Below are 23,697 nucleotides of genomic sequence, written 5' to 3'. Positions count from 1 at the left end.
GTTTTGTTTTAGTTTGTTTTGTTGGTGAAGATATTAAATTTATTTTTTAAAAGAATAAAAATGAATCAAAAGAAAAATGCAACTATTTGATATCCATTATTTTTTTCTTAAAATAAAAATTTGATTATTAATTTCACATCTAATTTGATTGACTCATACATACTATGCCATATTTAATACAGTAAGAAATGCATTTGGATATATTTATATTAAATAAATATATTTTTTTTATTAATAATTGATAAGTTTAAATTTATCTGAAAACTTGACTTTATTAATAAAAAAACAAAAAATTTATAGGATATTTTTAAAAATAGCAAAATAAATTAAAATAATAATCACTTTCTGTAATAGAATTTGCTATAAGTTGTAAATATTCGGTAAAATTTACTACTTTTAAAAATTTCTCAAATTTTTTTTATGAACCGTAATATAATGAATTTGTTGGAGGGATAAGAAAAATATAATATTAAAATAAAATAATATATAACGAAAGAAAAAATATAATATAAAAAGAATTTTAAAATTAGCAAATTTTACAAAATATTTAGGACTATAGCAAATTCTCTCCTTGCAGTAATAGATTATCAATCCAAAATTTTACTACGGTTTATAAATATTTTAATTTACTTTAGTATTTTAGAAAGTATCTCATAATATAATATATAATGAAAGAAAGAAATAAGAAAATAATTAAGTAATTAAGTAATTGATAATCTCATAATTTCCCACTTCCTCCAAATTATTGGAATTTCTCTCCATTCTTGGATGTCTGATTGATTACATGACAGTATTATTTTGATAGACACTCATTAAATACGTAGTTAATGACCATAAGCACACGCTAATAGTGAATATATTATCAATAGTATTTATGATAGAATTAAAATTAAGCTATTAGTCTAAATTTTGCTTTAAATGACCTCAAGACTCATCAAAGGTTGAACTTGACAATAAGTTATTTGTTTTTTAGGGATGTGAAATGGCGAAGGAAATACCCCCTCCTTCCTCCCTACCCTTTTCCTCTCTCTACTATTACAAGCATCTCGTTACCGGAGAAGCCACCGGAGCTATGTCCCGTCCCCAGACTCTTCTTCATTTCAGTTCTCCGTAAACAGTGACAGCAACGAAATCCATGGAGATTCCTTGTCTTTCTCGAAACCTCCGTAATTTCTCCAACCCTTACTTCTACTCTATTTATTCATTTGCTCCTCGTTCTCCATTTCTTTTGTACCGCTTTTCTCGATTTTATACCATACTAGCGTCCGATTCTGCTGCTGGGTCGTCCTTAATCTGCAATTCAACTTCTCAATCCGTGCCTTCGTTGTGTTTGTTTGAGAGATGTAATGGCGGAACATCGGATTTGAATCTTGCATTGTTTCGACACCACTACAGAAGCTGCCGTGCATTTTCATCATTTTCGTTGGAGAAGCGTCAATGTGGGACTGGTAATTTAAATGTGTCTAAACGGAATGTCACTTCCAATCAATTATCAAATATTATCAATATCATTCGGGAAAATCAAGAGGATTTGGAGTCCAAGTTGGATTCTCCGAATGTACGTTTAACTAATGTTTTAGTTGGTCAGATTTTGGAGATGCTGAATAAGCATAAGATTTCTGCCTCTCGTTTTTTCAACTGGGTTAGTGTTCAATCCTGTAAATTTCCTTGTAACTCTGATGTTTACAGTCTACTTATTGATAATTTTGGTAGATTAGATGATTATGAGGGGATTCTTCCTGTTCTGATTGAGTTTGGTCTCAAAGGAATTGAGCTAAACCACAAAGCATTTGGGTTTTTACTTCCACTATCAAATGAACATTCAATGAAACTTTCTGTTGTAAAACTTGTTAAGTTGTTGAATGAAGCGGGAGGAACTTGTAGATTATCTGGGATCATGGCATTGATTGAGATGTTCTGTTCCCTTGGTTCTTTTGGAATGGCCAAGTTTGTGATTGAGATAACTGAGAAAAGATCATCTTTCTACTATATAATTGTTCGGGAAAAATGTAAACAAAAAGATTTCGAAGGAGCTCGATGTACACTTGATGAGATGAGGCAAGTGGGTTGTATCCCAGATGCGGGGATTCTCAATTATCTGCTCAGTAGTTTATGCAAGAATGACAAATTTGGTGAAGCACATAACCTGCTTGAAGAAATGCTCGAACAAAATTGTTCTCCAAACTCTTTGACATTTGAAATCATTATCTGCCATCTCTGCAAAATTGGTAACATTGAATCAGCACTCGGCTATCTTGACATGATGGTGGCAGGGGGTCTTATGCCTCGCCTTTCGACACACGCTGCCTTTGTGAAAAGCTACTTCAGTTCACAAAGATACGAGGAAGCGTATCAGTATGCAGTTGATTCTAGCTTGAAATATGTCACGACACAGAATGCAACATATAGCTTGCTTGCAACTCTTCATGAGAAAAGAGGAAACTTAGTTGATGCTCAAAAAATTCTTTCTGAGTTGATGGATGCAGGTCTTAAACCACACTTTCATGTGTACACGAGACTTCTGAAGAAGCTTCAGGTTCAAGGCAGGGGAGATTTAGCCAATGATTTGAAGAGAAAAATCTCCAATGTAAGTTTACAAAGTGGCATTCAAACTGAATAATGTTTTGTTGTTTGATTGTTCTAATTTTGTATGCCAAGTTTGAGTGAGAACTAAATGAAGAGTGAGTAGTTTGATTTTAAAAAAAAGAGTACAAAAAGTTGAACCAAATAAAGGTGGTTAGGCCATTCAAATGAAATAGATGCTTTGATTATTTTTTTTAATGAAAATTTGATTATTAGTTTCACATCCAATTTAATGACTAATACATACTTTTATAATTAAGATGCTAATCAATTAGTTATACGTGTCTGTTGGAATGAATGCTGTCTAAGAACTACATTAATTGGTTCAACCATTTGGATTGTAATAGTTTTCCAATGAGACACAAGGATAAAACTCATTACATATATATTATACATACATGCATCTATAGGTGAATGAAGTAAAAAAAATTTCAGAAGCACACGAAAAAAGAAATAAAAAAGAAGAATTACCCATTAAATTAAGCTCAGGGCATAATAAACATCATAATTAAAACAACGAGTATTGAATTCCCTTTACTCTCTCAAACAGCTTCCATAGGGAAGATCCATTGGAAGTGTCCAATTTGCTAAGAAAGAGGTCTTCTTAACTCGGACACAAAAAAAAGATTTTGGAGAAGTTTTTGACGAAGGTCTTCAAAGGTAATACTTCTAAATCCTTTAATTGTATGCTTAGCCTAAAATTTAAACAACATGAGATGTTTGAGATGTTATGTAAATCTGAGTTTGGTATTGTTGAATCGGAAGTCGCTTCTACTGCAGGATTCAATCCTTCAAATCAGCTTCTTTGTTGATTGTCTCACCAATCGTTTTAATGTAACACCATTAATATGTCAATTGCCAACCATTGTCAATGCTTATTAAAAAAATTTAATCTTTAATGAGAATCAAGTAAAGTAGCGTAAAGATGATTTTAAAGAACAGTCACAATTTTAGTCTTGCATTTTTAATCCATGCAATGTAAACAAGTATACTAGGTTAGATAACGTTTTCATTATTTGTTTTCAAATTGTGAAACAAATTTTTGTTTTCCTAAACAGAGGAACATAGCATAGGAAAATCATAATCCAATATGTTTGACCTTCATTGGAAAAAAAATGAAAAGCAATATGCAAAATGAAAATATGAAGGGAACTTAAATATTACTAGATAGAATTAACTTGCGTTCCTTTGATGACATTTTCATTACTTATTTTAAATTTGTGAAACCTGTTTATGTTTCTTTACACATGAAGTGAATATAATAAAAGTCATTAAAAAACATGTTTGTTTCTCACTTAAATGAGAAACAATGAACTGAATGAGAAACAACAAACAAGAATGTTATCCAAACGATAACAACTATTTATCAGAGAATGATGAGTGACGTGGGAACAAGAATTCCAAACTTTTTATCTTCTACCTTCTTCATGGATCAATATTTCTTCTAGCTAAGACTATTTACACTGATCTTGACCTAATTTAGCAGCCAAAGTTAGCTTTGTTGTGAGGCGGCGAAGCCTCTTAGCTCCTGGTCCTGGCTTGATCTTCAATGGGTTTCCAACTTTTGTGCATTTTGGTTTCCCAGAGCACCATCCGCCAGGGGTAAAACTCCCTTTATCATAACGTCCTAGTAGCTCTTGATCAATCTTGTCCAGCACAGGGTTGTCTTGCCGAAACTTCCGAGCAAAGGCAGCGCCGCTGGCTATCATCTTTTCTGTGTCGTTAATGGTGAGGGCATGGGGATGCTGTCGCGGCGGAACGTCCCAAGAGATGTAATGCAAGTCATGGTTAACTGCAGTTTTTGCAAACTCAGGCTCATTGCAGATTACAGTGTGGAAGTAGCCTTCTGGGGAAGAAACAAAGTTTGTGTAGTACATGAGAAGTGTTCTAGGAAGGTTGTCCCAACCCCAGATGAGATACTCCACAAATGAACGAGACAGAACCATCCATGCCGATCCTAGTAAAAGAAAAAGGCCAAGAACTCGTTTGATAAGTTTCTGTTTTTTAATGAACTAAAACGTATTCAAATTCAGTAGATTAGAATGTTTGATCAGTTATCTCATCACAAACCAGTGAATAACTTGAATGCTGTAGGAAGAGCTCGTGATGGGTTGACCCAAAAAACATCTGATTTGGTTGTTTTGTATAATCCAGGATCTATCATCAATGGCATGGCTCGTTTAGCCCTGCAGAATAAATTCAAATATCGACTCATTTCACCACCATAGGAAGAGAAAGAGAGAAAGAGAGAAGAAAATGCTCACGCTTTCCATCCTAACTTGCTTGTGTGTTCAATGAAGTTCAAATTTCTATCTAGTGGTGAGAATGTGTGCAGAAGATCTGTAAGTAGCATCAAAATTTTTCCTCGTTAAATCACACCAAAGCAAGAAAAGGAAAGAAAATTAGATACACCGGTGATTTTAGCTACTGAACTTCTATGTTCTAAACCCTCCAACCTTGTTTCATATGTTGAAAGAGAATGGGGAAGCACTTCTCAACCTTATGCCTATCTATTTATTCGAACAATGAGACAAAAATATTCAACCGGGTCTTGTTTCACAGCTTGAAAACTCTCAAATCAATTGATGGCAGTGTGGCTAACGAGATCATAAGCAAGAAAGGTTCACTGGTGCAAGCAAATGGCTGGTATATTGCCAAAATTAAATGATGGAAATGAGACTGACCGTCTTGAGTGATGAGAGGGTAGTCTGAGGCACTAAGGTTGATAAACCAATCCCAGTCATTGCTTCTCTTGAGAAGAATAGCACAAGCATGGAGAGTATTAGCCACCATTGTTGGCCCTCTGTAAGTAACCATATTTGCTTTGGTGATCATGAAAACATTCCCAATCTCAGCAAAAATGGACTCATTTGCCACTCTTGAAGCAAGCTCCAATCTCTCCGTTGCAGGTGACTCCAGGTCCAAATGAACAACGTATTGATTCAATGGATGGTAAACTGCTTTGAGAGTTCTCCACAGCTTCTCTAAGTCGCCTTTTGATCCTGAAACCAGGTAAGCAAACCGTGGAATCATAAATGCAGGGTTCGGCGGTGGCGGAGACTGTGGTAACCTCCCAATTTTCCTCTCGGCAAACAACGCTGGGTCCGTTTGGTTTGTGGCCATTGGAGATGGAAACATTGAGAAGATTGAATTGATTGTGTGAACAGAAGAGATTAGTCCCATGTTGAAGGAAGTAGCAAGGAGGAATATACATATTACAGAACTTATCCCAAGAGGAAATAGCCATTTCTTCTCTAAGCTGAGATGCCCCATAGCAGATTCTTATCATAAGTTCTTGCAGATCAAACTCTCATCTGCTTGATGTTTTGCAACTCCAATCAACAGTCTTTAATCAAACAAATAAATGACATTTAGACTTTAATCAAATGAACAGAAAAAAAGAAAAGAAAAAACACCACTATCTAGAATTAACATCTATTCTCACAAAGTAACAAGAGCTTTTGATATTGAAACAAAGTGAAACAAGTCCAAATAACATCAAATTTGGCCAAAACTGCACTAAAATCACCATATAAACCTACCGTTTTCATTTGATAAACACAATTAACAAGAGAGGAAATGCTTAAAACACAATGAGGATGAACTAACATATCTTTCTCTCTCCAAAATTCTAGGAATCCAAATCAGTGAAACAGTAACAAACCCCAATCTGTACACTCAGTAATAGGCAGCAAATTCAACTGAATAACATTAAGACTAAAGCACCAATAAGAATCCAAAAACAAGCACGACCCAGATAAGAAAATCGATTTATCAAATCAACCCAGATACCCAAATCCAAGAAAAAACTCAAACTATTCACAATATCAGAGGCACAAAACGAAAACAGACATAACAAATAAGAAGAAACAAAAACAAAAGAATACCCAGAAATGGTGGCACCAGTGAGAGCAGAAGAAGAGCAGCAATCTGATTCAAAGCCAGAAGAGAATCAAAAGTGAAGCAACAGAAGAAGAAGATAATTATGTTGGTGAAGGAATAAATGAAGCAGAAGGCGACATGGGTTTGCTGTACGCACGTCCAGAGAAGAAGGAAGAATATTATTTAAAAAAGGAAATAAAAAAAAAAAAGGATTGCTCAGATTTTGGACTGAGAAGAGAAGATGAAAGTCAGAGATGGGAAAATAAAATAATGAGGAAAAAGAAAGGAGGAATTGGAGAGTTAGCCATTTCTGTTATGGTGTTAGCTTTCTTTGGGATCTTGACCAAGACAACGGCTACTTACCCTACCATTATAATTTGTTTTCTAGTAAAAATATCGCTTTCATCTTAGCACTTTTGAGTTTTTAGAATTTTGGTTTCTAAACAACATTTTGTTAAGTTTTTAGAATTTTAGTTCCTATACAAATTTTTTATATGGCTATAAATATTTATAAATATAATAAAAATTTACAAAAAATTATTAAAAAATATTTACAAAATATTTACCCTTTATAAAAAAATGTCAATTTTTTTTTAAAACCTCATTTTACAATATATAAACTATTTCAAAATATCACAATTTATATATAGACACAGATAATATTTTACAATAAATTGTGATATTTTATGTATTTCTAAATATTATATTTAGAAATTTTGTCATTTAAATTGATTTTTTTTATAGATTTAGTATTTTTTATAGATATTAAATTTAATACTTTAAAATTCTATTATATATATATATAAGAAAAAAGAATAGTTGAAAATGAGCTTCAATAACTTATATAAGCGTTAAAATTTGATTCTCTAACTTATATTAGCGGTGAAAATTGAACACTCACTATCTAAATAATAAATAATTGAATTTAAAATTTAGTAGTGTTATAATTTCGTACACTTATTTAAGTTTAAGAGTACAATTTTTTTCAAAGGTCCATGTTTGTAATTTCCATCAAAGCGACTGAGATGGTAAGTAATCTTTTTCAAATCTCACAAATAAAACCTTTTAATATAATATTTGGATATATTTATATATACACACAAACTCATGTGTTTTTACTATATATAAATTAAAAAGTGGTTTTCAAAAAGGACTTGTCTTATACTAAAAAAAAAGAAACAAATAAGGGATCTTGACCTCAAATAATTAATATAGGGATGGACTTTGCTTTCCATCTATTGTTTATTTATTAAATAAAATATTGGTCCAATCATTTCCCAATTAAATTTCATTTGAGACTAATTATTAAAAGTATAAAAAAACAAAAAAACAAAAAAACAAAAAAACAAAATAAGACGTGTATGCATGCATGCCCAATGGTTAAGATTCAAGTTAAGTTGTGATTTATTTTCTAAAAATAGCCAAATGAAAAGAAAAGAAAAATACAATTCACACAAATAGTAATTATTATTATATTTGTAAATATTTTTTAAATTTAAAATAACTTTCTTTCTTATAATTATATAGTTAAATTTTTTTTAAAAAAAAAGTTCATATTTTTCGTTTTAATAATTAAAAGATTAGTTCAGAAACCATCACAATTACTCGTTAGGGAACATTTTTTTAAATAGATTTTCTTCATTTCCTCTCTAATGCATTTCGTCAACAGCAATTCAATTAACAAAAAAAGAAATTGTCTTATGAATTTGTTTTTTTATTAATAGATCTTTATCATTTTATCCTAATATTGAAACTGCCAAAATAGGTTGTATGGAAAAACTAAGAAAAAAAGTGGAAATACATATAACTAAAATCAAACGAAAAATATATTTAAGCAACAAAAGATAAATACCATATAAATGAAATAATATAATAATATACATACGATTGAAAAGTAAAATCTAAGCAATTGATTCTATATTTTTCCAAATATATATTTTCATTTTAAGCAATTGAGGTTAGGGAATTGATGAAAAAGATAGTTTTGGAGGTCCTTAGGGTTTGGGCTTTGACTCAATTGAGCCTCTGTCCAAATGATCTAATCATTTTGGGCTCATCTAAACCGTCCAACTAAAAAAAGAAAGAAAAAGAAGTAAAGGAAAATAGAAATGTCTAGTGGGACCTACCAGATATCTATTATGACACGTGGCGGTTCAAAGGCCTAAAACGGTTTTCAAAAGCGCGTACTTTGACTTGGCCCGCCAACCCATAGGAGAATATTCCCAATCAATGTGATATTTATATACGCATTAGAATTATCCACAAATTATTTGGTAAAATCTTCATCAATTGTAGTGATTTATTATTATTTTATATAAATAGAAGGAATAAGATGATTCAGGAGGAAAGGACTTCACTCATTGGTCATTATAACAGTAAGATAAATCGATTTATAACAGTTTAACAAAAAGCTTAACTGATACTAACATTGTTGGTTTTACCATGTAGTAAGTCTCTGCCATGAACTTGTTTGTAGTTTCTAGCAATTCGATGTAGTGGAGATGTTATGTATGAGTTGTGTATAAATGGTAATGGTCTAGTGGGTTAGTGGTTTGTACTAATGATAGAATTTTGAGGGTAGTGGCGTACTTCTCTAGTGGGAATGATTGCAAAAGTTATATAATAAGATAAAGTCCTGTTTCTATTGTCTTTCTTTATGTGGTTTTTGTTTACACGTGTGTGAAAGGAAATAAAAAGCCAAACTTAGTTTATTATATAGCTACAACAATTTTATATATTTATCTGAGAGAAATAAATAACTAACTAACCATAGGACAAAAATGGTACCAATTGAAAATCTATCTATTTGGAGGAAAAATAAACGTTTAAGATGAGAAGATGGAGAAGAAAGGCAAAATAAAATAAAATAAATGAATATAAAATTATTAGAATAATTGTATTTTAGCGCCACATCAATTTTTCGTTAGCCGATTAACGGTCAACCTTAACATATAAATCATTCATAACTATTTTTTAAATCTTATGAACTCAAGTGTCACTTTTAAAACTTTAAGAACTAAATAGACAATAACATCAAACTTCGGAGATCAAAAGTACATTTTGTCTAATTATTAACAACAAATATACTAATTCGTTGAACCAAAAATCATGAACTGGTAAGGGACTTTAAGGGAGGAAGAGACTATGAACAGGAAAGACATTGAACAAAAGGACCCAACTTCCTCGCCTCACCCTCGGAGGGAGAGACGTCCCTATTTTCAAGCTCACTCTTTGGTGTCCACGATCCAAGCCTGGTTGGTTGTCTCAAATTCGCATTTCATAATCTTTAAATTTGAGTGTGGATATAAATTTGACTATAAGATTCTTAAAAAATGATCGAGAAAAAACCCCTAAATTGAGGTATAAGTGGAAAAGAATAAAAGAAGAAAATAAGGAAAGTATCCAAAGTGCTTTAGATATCTTTTATGGAAAAAGAAAAAAAAAAAGAAAGTAGAGGGTATTGTTGTGGTAAGATTTGTGAACGTGTCCTTATTAAGGGCACCTAAAAATCCACGTGTTAACACGTGGGAAATTAAAATTGACTGAATTGAAGGAGACAGAATTATGATAATACAAAGTAGAAACTGCAAGGGTATTAACGTCATTACACAGAAAGGGTATTAAAGACAAAACTGCTCAGTTTTCATCCAGCAGTGTAACCCACGCGCCTTCCCCCACTTTTCCCTAACCAACCAAATACCATTTGCTTTTTTTTGTTTTTTTCTTTTCTTTTGTAAACTCACCTATTTATTCCATTTTTTAAAAAAAACTTCTCCATTTTGTTTTTTATATTATACAAATCATTTATCTCTTCAACTCTTTTTTTTTTAGTTTTTTCTTTTATAAATATTTTGGTATTTTATAATTTTCTTCCATAATAGTTTGGTAAGATTTATTGATATGTACTCAAAATATCCACATTAGCAGCTAAAAATATTTAAAGATAAATTAATATTTTTTTATAAAGATGATTTAAAAATTTTGTGATTACTTCATTTGTTATATGATTTGATTCACACTGGATCCTTCAAAGAGAAAATAGTATTTTCTTCCAATATTCTTCAACTTAGAGATATGAGATTTCAAAATTTTTTTGACGATTTTAGTGAGAGTCGAATAAATATCATTAAAAAAGTTAGGTTCAAAGAAGGAGGATAAAAAATGTTATATTCTCGTATTTTTTTAATAGTAATTTTTTTTTGTTGTAAGTAGAGATTTTTTAGTCCACAATAAAAAAACATATTATAAGTTTTTGACACTAATCTTTTAAAGGGACTCATAGTTTTGTTGCCTAAAAAGTCAACTTAAATAATTAACCTTTTTTAATGTCAAATTACTATTATTAACTACATCATAAAATAAATAAAAAAAAACTTAATTTCAATAATAAATAATTTTTATTATCATGATTCATCATATAAATTCCAAAATATGGAAGGAAATCTCAAAACGCCAATCCTTTTTTATTACTCAATATTTACCGTTTTCCCTATTGTAATTATCTTACATCCAATAATAAAAAATAAAAGTTGAAAATAAAAATATAGCCATAAACCAAAATATAAAAATATTTATAAAATATAATATTTTTCTATTTTGATTTTTGAAATCTATAGAAAATAGGTTAAATTGTTGAGTTATGACAAAAATGTCATTACACAGTTGAATTATTAATATATGTTTCGAATTCTAACTTTACCCTTAATTGGATCAAAGGGTTTGTGAGCTCTACAACCGAAAAATATCAATTCATGCTTAAGAAAACACCAATTCAATCCATTTATATAATTTTAAAATAAATTACTAACATCAATTAACCAATTAACTTCCAAGTTTGACGAACCTAAAACATCTATTTTCTGATTTTAAACAAATTACAAAAATATAAAAGATTTTTATTATAATTTTTATACAGAAGTTTTTTTTTTAAGAAAAAAATTATTAAAGGAAAGCAAAAAAGAAATTCAGAAAAGGGATGTATATAATTGTAGAAGAAACTAAACAACGATTAAAATTTTTATTTTGTTTGATAATGGATTACGAAACCAAGAACAATTTTTGTTCATAAAATGACCATAAATTTGTGTTACCCATTAAAGGAAAGTTAAAAATTTGGAAAGAAGAAAATTCAAAATCGAAGAAAAGCCCATTAAAATCATAGCGAAGGAGCGAACAAACACCTACCCTATCAAATATTAATATATAGATCGATTAATCTCTTCCATTTTTTTTCTGCTCTTCTGCTTCTTCTTCTTCTTCTTCTTCTTTATATATTTCTCTCTCAGCCCCCCCTCTATTTTTAAGAGAGAGAAGTTGTTTTCAGATTAAAAATAGAGGGCGAGATCTGGGTCTGACCCATTTCTTTCTTTTTTCCTTTCTGGGTTTTTGTCTAAATTCGGAATTCGAGATCCCTTCGTTCAAAAAGGGTCGTCCTCATCATCTTCTTCGTATTTACCCTCTTCCATTACTGGTAATTATTCTTTCTTTTATTGGGTTTTCCCCCCTTCCTCTGTGAATTAGGAATTTGTGATTCTCTTTTTTAGAATACCCTTGTTTGATTTCGTATAATTAGGTTTGATCTTTCACCATCTGCTTGTTATGTTCTGTTATTTCATGCCCTTTTTCTTTCTTTTCAATCCCCCTTTTGTGGGTTCTTTTTCTAATTCTAGAATCTATCGAGAATTTTCATCGGGTTGCCTTATGTTTTTTTTTTCTTTTTCGCATTGTTAATTAAGAGATCTGTTCTTTTGAAACTGAAACTTTATTAGGAATTGTAATCTGTTGTTATAGTCAATCAATTTTGAATGTTTGGATTGGTTTTTTTTTTTCTTAACTAAATGGGGCGTTTGCGTTTTGGTTTTGGTTTTGATTGCTGAATTATAGGTTAAATTTTTTTTCGGCATATTGTATCAGGATCTTTTAGTTCCCTTGTGTTGGGAGCTATGGGTGTCGAGGTTGTTGGATTTGAGATGGTGAATGGACCGATGGATTCTGCAGATAATTCTGTTTTGAAAAGCAAGGAAAATGGAGATTTGGATCAATTGCCTGAAAAAAATGCGACCATCAAATTTGGTTCTCATGAAGATGAGCCCGTTAAAGAACAGGCAGATGGTTCTTCAACCACCAATGTCCCCAAAGATGCTGCTGATGAATGGCCTGCACCTAAGCAAATCCATACCTTCTACTTCGTGAGGCATCGGGCTTATGATGATCCGAATGTCAAGGCCAAAATTGATTTGGCTGATAAAGAGATACAGAAGAGGAGTCAAGCTCGGTTTCAAATCACTGAAGCACTTAAGGGAAAGAGGGTAAGAAAAGGCGTGTTCTATATATAACAAATTGGAGCTTGAAATGGAAATGATAGTATACCTTTTGTTTATTTTAAGCATAATTCGATAAAAAGTAACACACACATATATCTCTTTCCTTGTTGGTCTCTTAATTTTATGTGTGATGACTCTGCGTGTGAAGGGAAATCATCTGATTAAAGCATGGAGGCAAATGAAGCCCCTAATTAGTTCGAGGAATAGGTGTTAGGTCAAATTATGAGAGGGTTTCTATCTAAAGCATGATATACTATTCAATTTTTGGAATGCTTTCTATCATGTGCAAAATATACAACTCAAATTTCTGCAGATTAAGCTGGTCCGAACATCTATGGATATAGAAAAAAAGGGGGAAGAAAAAAGATAATATTATATGAAAAGAATGAAATTGATAGTCATAATTCAAAAGGATTTAGAGTTATGTCTCATTGACCTTGGTAGAGGCACTTAAACTAGCTCTAGTCTTGCATGGAAAAATGCATTACATGGATGCATTAAAAATTATATACTTTTCCTGTTTGTTAAAATGTTGCATTTTTTTTCTTCTGAGTTGTGTAAGCTGTGTGCAAATGCAATCAGATGAAAGAATGTAATTGATGATCATAATTTGACAGGGGGAACGAGCAGAGTTGATTACTCAGATGAAAGCTCTGAGAGATGACAACAGGCAATTTAAATCAATAGTTGACGAGAAAATTAAAGAGATCGAACCTCTTAACCAAGCTCTTGGCAAGCTCCGTAATGCAAACAATGCAGGTCGAAATGGTGGTTTATGTTCATCTGAGGAAGAGCTTAATGCTGTTGTAAGTGATTTGAGTTCTTTAGAAAATTTCAAAACTACTAATTTCTTTCCTTCTGATCCTGCATCTTGTTCTTTCTCTCTCCTCATTTTCCTTTTTTTAATCCCATTTGGGTTGCTGCCTACAGATTCAGAGCCTGCAATACCATATACAACATGAAAGCATTCCACTTTCTGAGGAAAAGCAAATTTTAAGAGAAATTAAACAGCTTGAAGGGACGAGGGAGAAAGTTATTGCTAATGCTGCTATGAGAGCAAAGCTTCAGGATTCGATGGTACAGAAAGAAGCCCTCCAAGATCAAGTCAAGGTTAGGAACTGTGAAGTTGAATTCGATTCTGTTTTACAAATTAACTTCTGTCATGCAATCAATTCACATGTCTTACAAATTATGGCAATGTAGATCATAGGTGGCGATTTGGATGGAGTGAGGAAGGAACAACAAGCAGTTAGAGCCAAGATAAAGCAACTCGATGATGCCTTGAAGGCAATAGACAATGAAATTAAAACTTTGCAGGATGAGCTAACTTCTGTTACAGAGAAGAGAGGCAGAGCTCACGAAAGCATTCAGCAACTTAGGAAGAACCGTGATGAGGGGGTGTGTTGGATTACTTGATCTTAACAATTTTAGTTATATAACTGTTTATATTGTTCTCTGCAGGAGGCCAGTTGATGGTAGTTCATGCAGCTATGATAGAATATTAAATCATCCCTCGTGAACAAGTTGAATCGAACACTTAGGAAATATGTAGGAAAACTTTGATAATCTATGAATAATAATCAATCTCTTTCTAAATTCACTTTGTCTTCTAAGTTTGACGAACTAAGACGATGGTTTGGATTTGACTGATCTATTTTATCTAAAGATTAGGGGTTTTAAAAGTACAGAGGATATTGAAAACAAAAATACAAGTCCAATGAAGTATTGTCCCTGCCTTTTATCCTGTAATTTGAGGCTTCTTTGGAGTTTGGGTGTCTTGAATGCAACTATTCAATTTTAAGTTTCTTAACTTGATGTTTCAAATTCAGCCTAAACTAAACAGATGGAAACAACATACATAGAGAATAAGAGAGTTTCAAAACAATGTTTGTTCTTTTCTAGTATAATTTGGGTTTGGGTTTGTTTCTTATATTACCTTCGTTTAATATTCATCTGGTTAGTTATAATGGGGTTTGAGATAGTTTTTGTTTGGATGTTATTTATGTTTTCCAGAACGCCCACTTTTATCAGAGCCGATCACTCTTAAACAAAGCCAGAGATCTTGCTGCACAGAAGGACGTCAAGGCCCTTGAGGAGCTTGCTTCTAATGAGGTTTGTTAAGAACAATAATCTTAATTTTCACAATTGCTCATGGCTTCACTTTGTAACTTCAAAACTTCTGTTGATCAGGTTGAGAAGTTTATGTCTCTCTGGAATGGTGATAAGGCTTTCAGGGATGAGTATGAAAAAAGAATTCTTCCATCGTTGGATGGTCGGCAGATGAGTAGAGATGGTCGGATAAGGAACCCTGATGAGAAGCCAATACTTGCGCCTGCAGAACCTGCACCTCCTCAAACTGAGATGGCAGCAAAACCTAACATTAAACGAACTAAGGAAGAACCCAAACCAGTGCCATCTGATACTCTTCCTGCACAGAAAGTCGATAAGGAAGTTAAACACAAAGTCGGAAAGTCCGCACGGCCCTTGGAGCAAGAGGATAAAGCAGAGGATGAGATCCATGGTTTAGAAAAATTGTCAAAGGACATCCCTAAAGAACCCGAGGTCGATCTTGCAAAATTGAAGGAAATGAAGAGGGCGGAGGAAATCGCAAAAGCTAAACTAGCCATGGAAAGGAAGAAGAAATTGCAAGAGAAAGCAGCTGCAAAAGCCTCTCTACGAGCTCAGAAGGAAGCAGAAAAGAAATTGAAGGAAATTATTTATATACACACACATATAGTTTGACATTAGTGAACTACATTTTTCTCTTACGTTTGTATCGTGATGAATGATAGTGACAAGTTTCTGTATTTACCACCTCAGGACCGTGAAAAGAAAGCAAAGAAGAAGGCAACAACATCTGGATCATTTGCCACACTTCCTGATGAAGAACCTACTGATGCTGATGCAGTTGAAGAGGAATCCACAGAGGTTGAAAAGGTTAATGAAACTGCTGAAGCTCCAGTTCCAGTGAAGACCAAAATCCCAAAGGAGACCGTTGTTAGGAGGCCTGGCAGGCAAAGAGGGCTGGATTCTGTTCCGAAAGTGATTCGGAAGCGCAAGAAGTCGATCAATTACTTGGAATGGGCTGGTCCTGCTGCTGCTGGTGCTGCGGTGTTACTTGTGATCCTTCTGGTTCTTGGATATTACTATTACTACCTTCTCTAAGAAAAAAAACTGTGAAACTAGGTGTTAGAAGAGGTTTTATGGATGAGACAAAATTTTCTGCTGATGATGAGTGGGTGCTTTTAGAGGAGGATAAGTTGTATTTTTAATTATGTTTATTTCTGTTTATTTTCATCCTTACTGTGGATGGACTCAACTCATAATGGTTGGCATTTTAGTCAGGTTCACAGTGTTTTTACTGTTGAAAAACATGCATTTTGGTTCTTTCAATGTATTTCCAAATTTTGACTTTGATGATCAATCTTCTTTGCTGATACATAAATATTTATTTTGAGGCCTTAAATTTGCCTTTTGTGTAATACCTGAAGTCTTCAGGCTGAAGAATACATGAATTGGCTTGTTGCCATTTTGACTCTGTTTTTAAAAGCAGAAGAAAGAAATGAAGGTTACATAAACACATAATATATATATAAAAATAGAAAGTTTGAAAATGGAAATAATGGAAAATAGTTATGAAATTTTGGGGAGGCCCAAACTGAAAGGCCCAGCCTTCCCCTGAACGTTAAAACGAAATTCAAATTCAAATTCATCTTCTTCTGTCCGCTCCCATTTCCCCCTTTTCTTCTTCTTATTCTTCATCTTCTTCACTACTCCAATGGCTTCCTCCACTTCGTACTTCACTACGCCAACCAAAACCAAAACCCCTTCAGAAAAGTCCTCGAGGAAGCTTCAGAACTCCACCCGGATGGACGCCTCCGAATCCAGATCTCGATTCGAAGCCTACAATCGCCTTCAGGCGGCGGCTGTTGCGTTTGGTGAGAAGCTTCCCATTCCTGAGATCGTTGCCTTGGGTGGTCAATCCGATGGAAAAAGCTCTCTCTTAGAAGCCCTTCTTGGATTCCGCTTCAATGTCCGCGAAGTCGAAATGGGGACACGCAGACCCTTGATCCTCCAAATGGTCCACGATCCCACTGCTCTCGATCCCCGCTGCCGATTTCAGGTCCACTTATTGCTTTTATTTAGTTTCTCTTTGTAGTTTACTGTTGGTATACTTGGGGCTTTAGTTTCATCATTCATTTTTTACCTCATAGGAAATAATTTGAGTGAATTTCAATTGTCTTGATTATTCATTTTGTTTGTTTATGGGAAAATAGGAGGAAGATTCTGAAGAATATGGAAATCCTGTTGTTTTAGCATCTGCTATTGCAGACATTATAAAGTCTCGAACTGAGGCACTGTTGAAGAAGACCAAAAGTGCAGTTTCTTCCAAGCCGATTGTGATGAGAGCAGAATATGCACATTGCCCCAACCTTACCATTATCGATACCCCCGGCTTTGTACTTAAGGTCTGGTATAGAACTTATCAATAATGATATGATTAATTCGTTCAAAATTGACGTTCTTTTAAACATATATTAATTCCCGTTTCTCAGTGATCGATTGATCCTTTTCCTTTATAACAGGCAAGGAAGGGAGAACCAGAGAACACGCCAGACGAAATTCTTTCAATGGTGAAGTCCCTTGCCAGTCCTCCCCATCGTATCCTCTTGTTCCTTCAACAAAGTAGTGTAGAATGGTGTTCATCCTTGTGGTTGGATTCTATTCGTGAAATTGATCCAGCTTTCAGACGGACAATAGTTGTTGTCTCCAAATTTGATAACCGTCTGAAGGTATGTATGAATTCATTGCACACTGTGAAACCCATTTTCTAAAGAAATGTTAGATGGATATTTTACCACCAGAAAGTTACGTAAACTTGAGTCATTGAATCAAAATCGTTTTGATCATTTTCATGGGCTATTAAAGACTCGGATTTTGCTAATTCATGAAATAAAAAAACTCACTGAAACATGTACAGCAGGAATAAACTTTTATGATATTTCTTTCATGCTCAGGAATTCGGTGACCGATGGGAAGTGGATAAATATTTGAGTGCCAGCGGTTATCTTGGAGATAACACACACCCATTTTTTGTGGCACTGCCAAAGGATAGAAATACTGTTTCTAATGATGAATTTCGCCGACAAATATCACAAGTGGATTCCGATGTTCTTCGTCATCTACGTGATGGTGTCAAGGGAGGGTTTGACGAAGAGAAATATAGGTCTTACATTGGTTTTGGCTGCCTCAGGGAATATTTAGAATCTGAGCTTCAGAAGAGATACAAGGAAGCGGCTCCAGCAACTTTGGCTCTGTTAGAGCAACGTTGTGTCGAAGTTTCATCTGAACTATGTAGAATGGACTCAAAAATACAAGCAACTTCCGATATTGCACATCTTAGGAGATCTGCTATGTTGTACACGGCTTCTATCAGCAATCATGTGGTGAGTAGTTTCTTGAAGTTGACATTTGTGATTGTAGGTTTTTATCTATATTGAACCACCCATTCATCCAAAAGGATAAGCCAGTGGTTGATGGTAAATTTAATTATTGAAATATTTGAAAGGTCCAGAAATTGATTTTAATTGAGGAGGAAACGACAATGCAGGGCTTGAACCATCAATTCATCCAAAAGCATAAGCTAGTGGTTGAAAGCAAATTTAATTATACATCACCAACAGTTTATAATTTACTTATTGTTTGCAATCTTTTATCTGGACTTTGGATTGGGAACACCAACATTTTGAAGATCCAAATTTGTGTCATATGTTTAAAACTGCTTTCACATTTCATATCCATCTGAGCTGCAAATCAACCATCTTTTTTTTTGCTTGAACTTTCTACAGCGTGAATGAAATATCACTGAATTGTTAAGGTCCCATGTGATAACAATTTGTTTAGTTTTTAGTTTTGAAAATTGTGTCATGTTTCCTCATCACTTATTTACTATAGTTTTTGCATTTCTTAATGTTTTTACTCTTTCTTTCATATCACTCTCTCATTAACTGAGTTTAACTTCTAGACTAATAAAATAATTTCTTTCTGTTCATCTATGGTAAAGAGCGCATTGATTGAAGGAGCTGCGGATCCTGCCCCAGAGCAATGGGGGAAAACTACTTTAGAGGAACAGTTAGGAAGTGGTATCGGAAGTTGGCCTGGTGTCATAACAGAAGTCAAACCTGCCAACTCTAGTCTTCGATTGTATGGTGGTGCTGCTTTTGAAAGAGTAATGTTTGAGTTTCGATGTGCTGCTTACTCCATTGAGTGTCCTTCAGTTTCAAGAGAGAAGGCAAGGATCACTCATTCTTCAATTTTGATTAATTTTCCAATCAACTATTGCTTAAGCTCCTTTGCTTCTTGGAAACAGGTAGCAAACATATTACTTGCTCATGCTGGCAAACGTGGAGGTAGGGGGTTGACTGAGGCAGCTGCAGAGATTGCCCGTGCTGCTGCACGATCATGGCTTGCTCCTCTTCTAGATACTGCTTGTGATCGTCTAGCTTTTGTATTGGAAAATCTTTTTGATCTTGCTCTGGAAAGAAATCGTGCCTATGAATCGCAAAGTAAAAAGACTTCGCCCAGTTTGCCTTCATTTATTCACTTTTCTTGGGGTTTTTCTCTTTCTTTGCAACTTCTATAGAACTTCATCTTTGACTTATCTATAATCATGAATGAGCGAGAACTGTAATCATTCCGGGGATCGGTCTTCTCATTTTCTTTTATGTTTGTTCAGTGGAAAAAATAACTTGCATTCTAATTCATTTCTGGTTGGTGCCTTCTCAAACAACGATTTTTGTTTTCAGATGGGAAGAAGCACTGCAACATGGATGGCTACGTTGGTTTTCACGCTGCTTTAAGGCATGCGTACAATCGTTTTCTTAAGGATCTTGCTAAACAGTGCAAGCAACTACTTCGTCACCATCTAGATTCTGTTACGAGCCCATATTCACTTGTCTGCTATGAGAACGACTTTGAAGGAGGCTCTCTCTCAAATGCATCATCTTTCCAGAAAATCAATCGGATTAGTTTGTTCTCCTTTGAATTGTCTGATTGTGGTGGAGTATCTCGCGATGAAACAATGAAGGATCAGGAGAACATACCTCCAGAAAAGAACATACAGCAGATAACACCAGGAAAAGGTACAGAATCTAGAGATGCCCTTCGAGAATGCCAAATTACCGTTCCTGAGACTCCATCACCAGAACAACCTAATGATGCTGGGTATGGAGTAAAGAAGGAACTTGGGAATGGGATGGATATTGGAGTTCGAAAAAGGGTTTCAAGAATAAAAAACTCTAGCCGGATAGGTGGTCAAGATGGTTGTGGAACTTTATTTGGTAATGGTGATGGAAGTTCAAGATGTAGCTCAGCTTACACAGAAATTTGCTCATCCGCAGCGCAACATTTTGCTCGGATTCGTGAAGTTCTCATCGAGCGAAGTGTGATGTCTACACTGAATTCTGGATTTTTAACACCTTGGTAAGTTGGCTATTATTCCCAAATTTGCTCAGAGTTGTAAATGTTTATAAAAATAGATATATTATATGACAATGAGGTAAAGAAGACAGTTTAATTTTCTTCAAGAAACAAATACAAAAAGAAACTATTCAACTTTTGTTGGCAATTACTCATTGTTGCTCGTTATATATGCCTTCCTGCAGTCGAGAAAGACTTGTGGTGGCACTCTCTTTGGAATTATTTGCCGTGAATGACGAGAAGTTCACAGACATGTTCGTAGCTCCAGGTGCTATTGAGGTACTTCAGAATGAAAGACAGTCTCTCCAAAAGCGTCAAAAGACGCTACAAACATGCCTGAACGAGTTCAAAACTGTAGCTCAATCTCTTTGTTGATAGTTTAATGGAACTCGAATTTCGATTGTTATTCCTCGATTTCACTTCCAAGTACCCGAAGTATTTCAATTTTCCGTCCTTGGCGGCACAACGCAATGTAAGTATATCCTCATCTTGAGGTACTTCTAAATCGCAATCTCTCTAGAAGCGTCAGGAGTAATGAATATGAAAAGCAAGTTTTGATGAGTTCAAAAGTGCGGGTCAATCACTTTGTTGTCTCACTTCACCTGCATCAATGCTAGAAACTCAACTCCCTGATTATTTCACTTGTGAGAGCATATTGAAAGTGTGTTATTTTCCTGTTTAGGATCGTGCAGTTCTTCTCGATTTACATATTATGTAAAATAGAAGCTAATTTTCCTATTGAGATAACTTATTATTTCAATTGTTCCGTTGGCTTTTCCTATTGTTCTAGAAGTCTATAAGATCAAATAAGATAGCTACCAAATGTTGAAAACAAACAAAGGGGAGTTACTGATCTGTTCTCCTCATCCTGTTGTACATTTATCAAACTGTAGGACCATGATATTTCTTGATTGCAGGACAACGTTACTGGCAGTATGTTAATGCCATCATCATCTAAGTATGGACAATTTGATTTTGGCAATTCTTTTTCCACAATCCCAACCAGAATTAGTTGAATAACTTTGCTCATGTGCATGTGATTGATTAAAGTTGAAAGTTAAAAGTTGAAGGGGATGGAGTTCTTTAATAACACTTCCAGTGAAAAAATTGGTGGTCAGAGGCAGTTCTTCTCTCATTAATTTTTCTTTTTTGTAAAGCTTGTGGTCAGGAGGCTATGGTCTAGATGTTTGGTTGTCTTTGTAAATGCAGATGGTACAAGTTGCAAGTTTGTTCATCCTCAATTATTAAGTAGGCTGAGCTGATTTCTCTCTAATGTATTTTTTGTTAAAATATCTACGTCTCGTGAGATTAGTCGAGTCTGTAATGGTCCACCCATCCACGAAGAAAAAAGGTTAATGTGTTTTTAAATGTCCAATAAATCTTCATAATAATCACTTTATATAGCTTATTGTCTGTTTTTTTTTTCCTTCTTTAGTTGAACTCTATAATATTTCTTTATAAATTTTGAAAATATATATATGTAGTGATTCTTTTTTGCAAATAAAAAATAAAAAAAAATCATTACTATTATTATTGAACCAATTTTAATACAGTAAAATTTATTTGAATAATAAGATTAAGATTTATTGATAAATACATAGATTAAAGTTAAGATTTATTTACGACAACTTAAAATACATCAAAATAATATTTTAGTCTAATTTATTAATGCTTTTTTTTTAATATATTGGTTTAGTTTTTAGATTTCAGATTTTTAAGCTTTTATAAAACAATGTCCATTTTCCTCACTTTTATTTATTTATTTGGAAAAAATACAGCTTAAAAAATTGTTTTTGGCCTTCAAAAGTTGTTTGAATATAAAATTGTTTTCAAATAGTATATTACGAAGGAAAGAAAATTGTAATTTAACCATTTTTAAAAAATACTTCATATTGATTATTTAACAAAAGCCAATTTTTCTTTGGACTAAAAGGACTCAAATAAATCTATAGTGTAGAATAATGTCTATTAAACATTAAAATAGTGAAAAATAGTGATCATAATAAAAAAGTTACAATTTAATTATTGTTTTTTAAAGGAAAATCGAACTTTTGATTGTCACTTATGCTAATTTTAATAAATTTGATTAATTAAAATATGCATGATTGTGAAGATGAATTTCGTTTTTTAATCAAGAGGTGACATAAACAACATGAACATACAATCAAACTTAATTTTTTTTTTTAAAAAAAACAAAATAGTCCAAAAGAAAGTTTCCAAATCATCTATCTACATCTTTATAGAATATGCTTAATTCTACTATTTTTTTTAAAATAAAAAATGTAGAAGATGCATTGAAAATGTCAAAATGTAGAAAACTATTATTCAACTTCACATATATGCTTTGCACTTGATTATATATTGATCTAATTAAGAGAAGGAGATCAAAAGAAAATGAGAGAAAATATGGGTTGGTCTACAAATTAAAAAGTCAAAACACTCATAATTTTCAAATCTTGTCCATGCCAAAATCAAATAATAATAACAACAATAATAATCAATCATATTTGATTTTTAAATCTAACGAAATGAATTAAAATATTTACAAAATATAATAAATTTTTGAACGTGAAATTTTGATTTATAGCATAGAAATTGAATAGTATTTCTCAACTCACCTGGATTAGAACTAGTCCACTACATATTAATGTTTGCACTTTGCTAATTGATTTCAATTACCATTATTAACCTTATAGTTTATATTACATCTTTCATTTGAGTTTAAATTGAGACGTAACAAATTATTAAACTAATATTGCTTCCAAATCACAAGTCAGTCATTAACACATCAAACCTCACTAATTCCATAATCAGAAATGAGTTAAAAACTGTATTTAACATATAATTGAGTTAAACCGTAGGCTTACTCTTTGAACTTTCACGTGTATAATATTTATGATCTATTTGGTAACTATTTAATTTTTTTTTTTGTTAATTTTTACTCTTTAAATTTGTTATCGTAACTTATTATCAATTTGTTTTGAGATAGAAAATACTTATCCGATTCAAGATGGTATTAAAGTTCATAAATCCAAAACGAACATTTTGTTAAGTCTATCTTAAAAGAACACAATCTACAGAACAAACGAGAAGAACACACGTGTAAATAAAAAGGGAAGGTTATTGATTTTAACCTAAAAAAGAATATTTAATTAGTGAATATATGATGCAAAATTCATTTAAAAAAATAGGGATTTAAATTAAGAATGGAATTTGTAGAAGCTCCCCCACTCTCACCCCACGAAAAGAAAAGAAAAAAAAAAACATATAATAGAAAATTTTGCATGATAATATTCAAATCACTCTTTTCAATCATCACAAGAAAACAACAAAAGAAAATGACCCAATTATTTGTATTAAATTTATATTATTATAGAATTACATACCTAATTGGAGGACTATGTCAAATATTGGTTGAAAAGTACATGAT

At 33.0% G+C, this 23,697-nt stretch overlaps 4 protein-coding genes and 1 long non-coding RNA gene across 6 annotated transcripts; 4 read left to right on the top strand and 1 right to left on the bottom strand.

Annotated features, from left to right (window-relative positions):
- The first annotated feature begins 919 nt into the window (after positions 1–919).
- Positions 920–3,482, top strand: LOC101219403 (pentatricopeptide repeat-containing protein At5g65560). Its single transcript, XM_031884166.1, has 2 exons — positions 920–2,587; positions 3,134–3,482. Exons 1-2 carry the CDS (start codon positions 1,136–1,138, stop codon positions 3,140–3,142), a joined length of 1,461 nt encoding a protein of 486 aa, XP_031740026.1. The 5' UTR covers positions 920–1,135; the 3' UTR covers positions 3,143–3,482.
- Positions 3,483–3,743: 261 nt separating this feature from the next.
- Positions 3,744–5,893, bottom strand: LOC101205578 (beta-glucuronosyltransferase GlcAT14B). Its single transcript, XM_031884167.1, has 4 exons — positions 5,268–5,893; positions 4,848–4,923; positions 4,654–4,769; positions 3,744–4,540 (listed from the first exon to the last, which is right to left on the bottom strand). The coding sequence occupies exons 1-4, from the start codon at positions 5,854–5,856 to the stop codon at positions 4,038–4,040; spliced, it is 1,284 nt and encodes a 427-aa protein (XP_031740027.1). The 5' UTR covers positions 5,857–5,893; the 3' UTR covers positions 3,744–4,037.
- On the top strand, positions 4,769–6,875 carry LOC116403348. Its single transcript, XR_004216068.1, has 2 exons — positions 4,769–5,388; positions 5,493–6,875. It is a non-coding gene; the product is annotated as an uncharacterized LOC116403348 (long non-coding RNA).
- A 4,875-nt stretch (positions 6,876–11,750) lies between these two features.
- LOC101219165 (proton pump-interactor 1) lies at positions 11,751–16,254 on the top strand. Its single transcript, XM_011655769.2, has 8 exons — positions 11,751–11,935; positions 12,379–12,773; positions 13,406–13,594; positions 13,719–13,898; positions 13,992–14,186; positions 14,802–14,900; positions 14,979–15,497; positions 15,609–16,254. Exons 2-8 carry the CDS (start codon positions 12,408–12,410, stop codon positions 15,951–15,953), a joined length of 1,893 nt encoding a protein of 630 aa, XP_011654071.2. The 5' UTR covers positions 11,751–11,935; positions 12,379–12,407; the 3' UTR covers positions 15,954–16,254.
- Positions 16,255–16,456: 202 nt separating this feature from the next.
- On the top strand, positions 16,457–21,249 carry LOC101218924 (dynamin-related protein 5A). Of its 2 annotated transcripts, none has more exons than XM_031883778.1 (8): positions 16,457–16,911; positions 17,066–17,257; positions 17,375–17,581; positions 17,807–18,235; positions 18,853–19,080; positions 19,159–19,402; positions 19,595–20,270; positions 20,453–21,249. In XM_031883778.1, exons 1-8 carry the CDS (start codon positions 16,567–16,569, stop codon positions 20,640–20,642), a joined length of 2,511 nt encoding a protein of 836 aa, XP_031739638.1. In that variant the 5' UTR covers positions 16,457–16,566; the 3' UTR covers positions 20,643–21,249. The 2 variants fall into 2 exon arrangements, with proteins under 2 accessions (XP_031739638.1, XP_004141359.1); XM_004141311.3 differs by having other exon boundaries at positions 16,464–16,911; positions 19,159–19,354.
- The last annotated feature ends 2,448 nt before the right edge of the window (positions 21,250–23,697 follow it).

The sequence above is a fragment of the Cucumis sativus genome, chromosome 4 (assembly GCF_000004075.3).
Source record: "Cucumis sativus cultivar 9930 chromosome 4, Cucumber_9930_V3, whole genome shotgun sequence".
Classification (NCBI taxonomy): Eukaryota; Viridiplantae; Streptophyta; class Magnoliopsida; order Cucurbitales; family Cucurbitaceae; genus Cucumis; species Cucumis sativus.
Note: the sequence above shows the minus strand (reverse complement) of the source record. Positions and strands in the feature narration are given on the sequence as shown.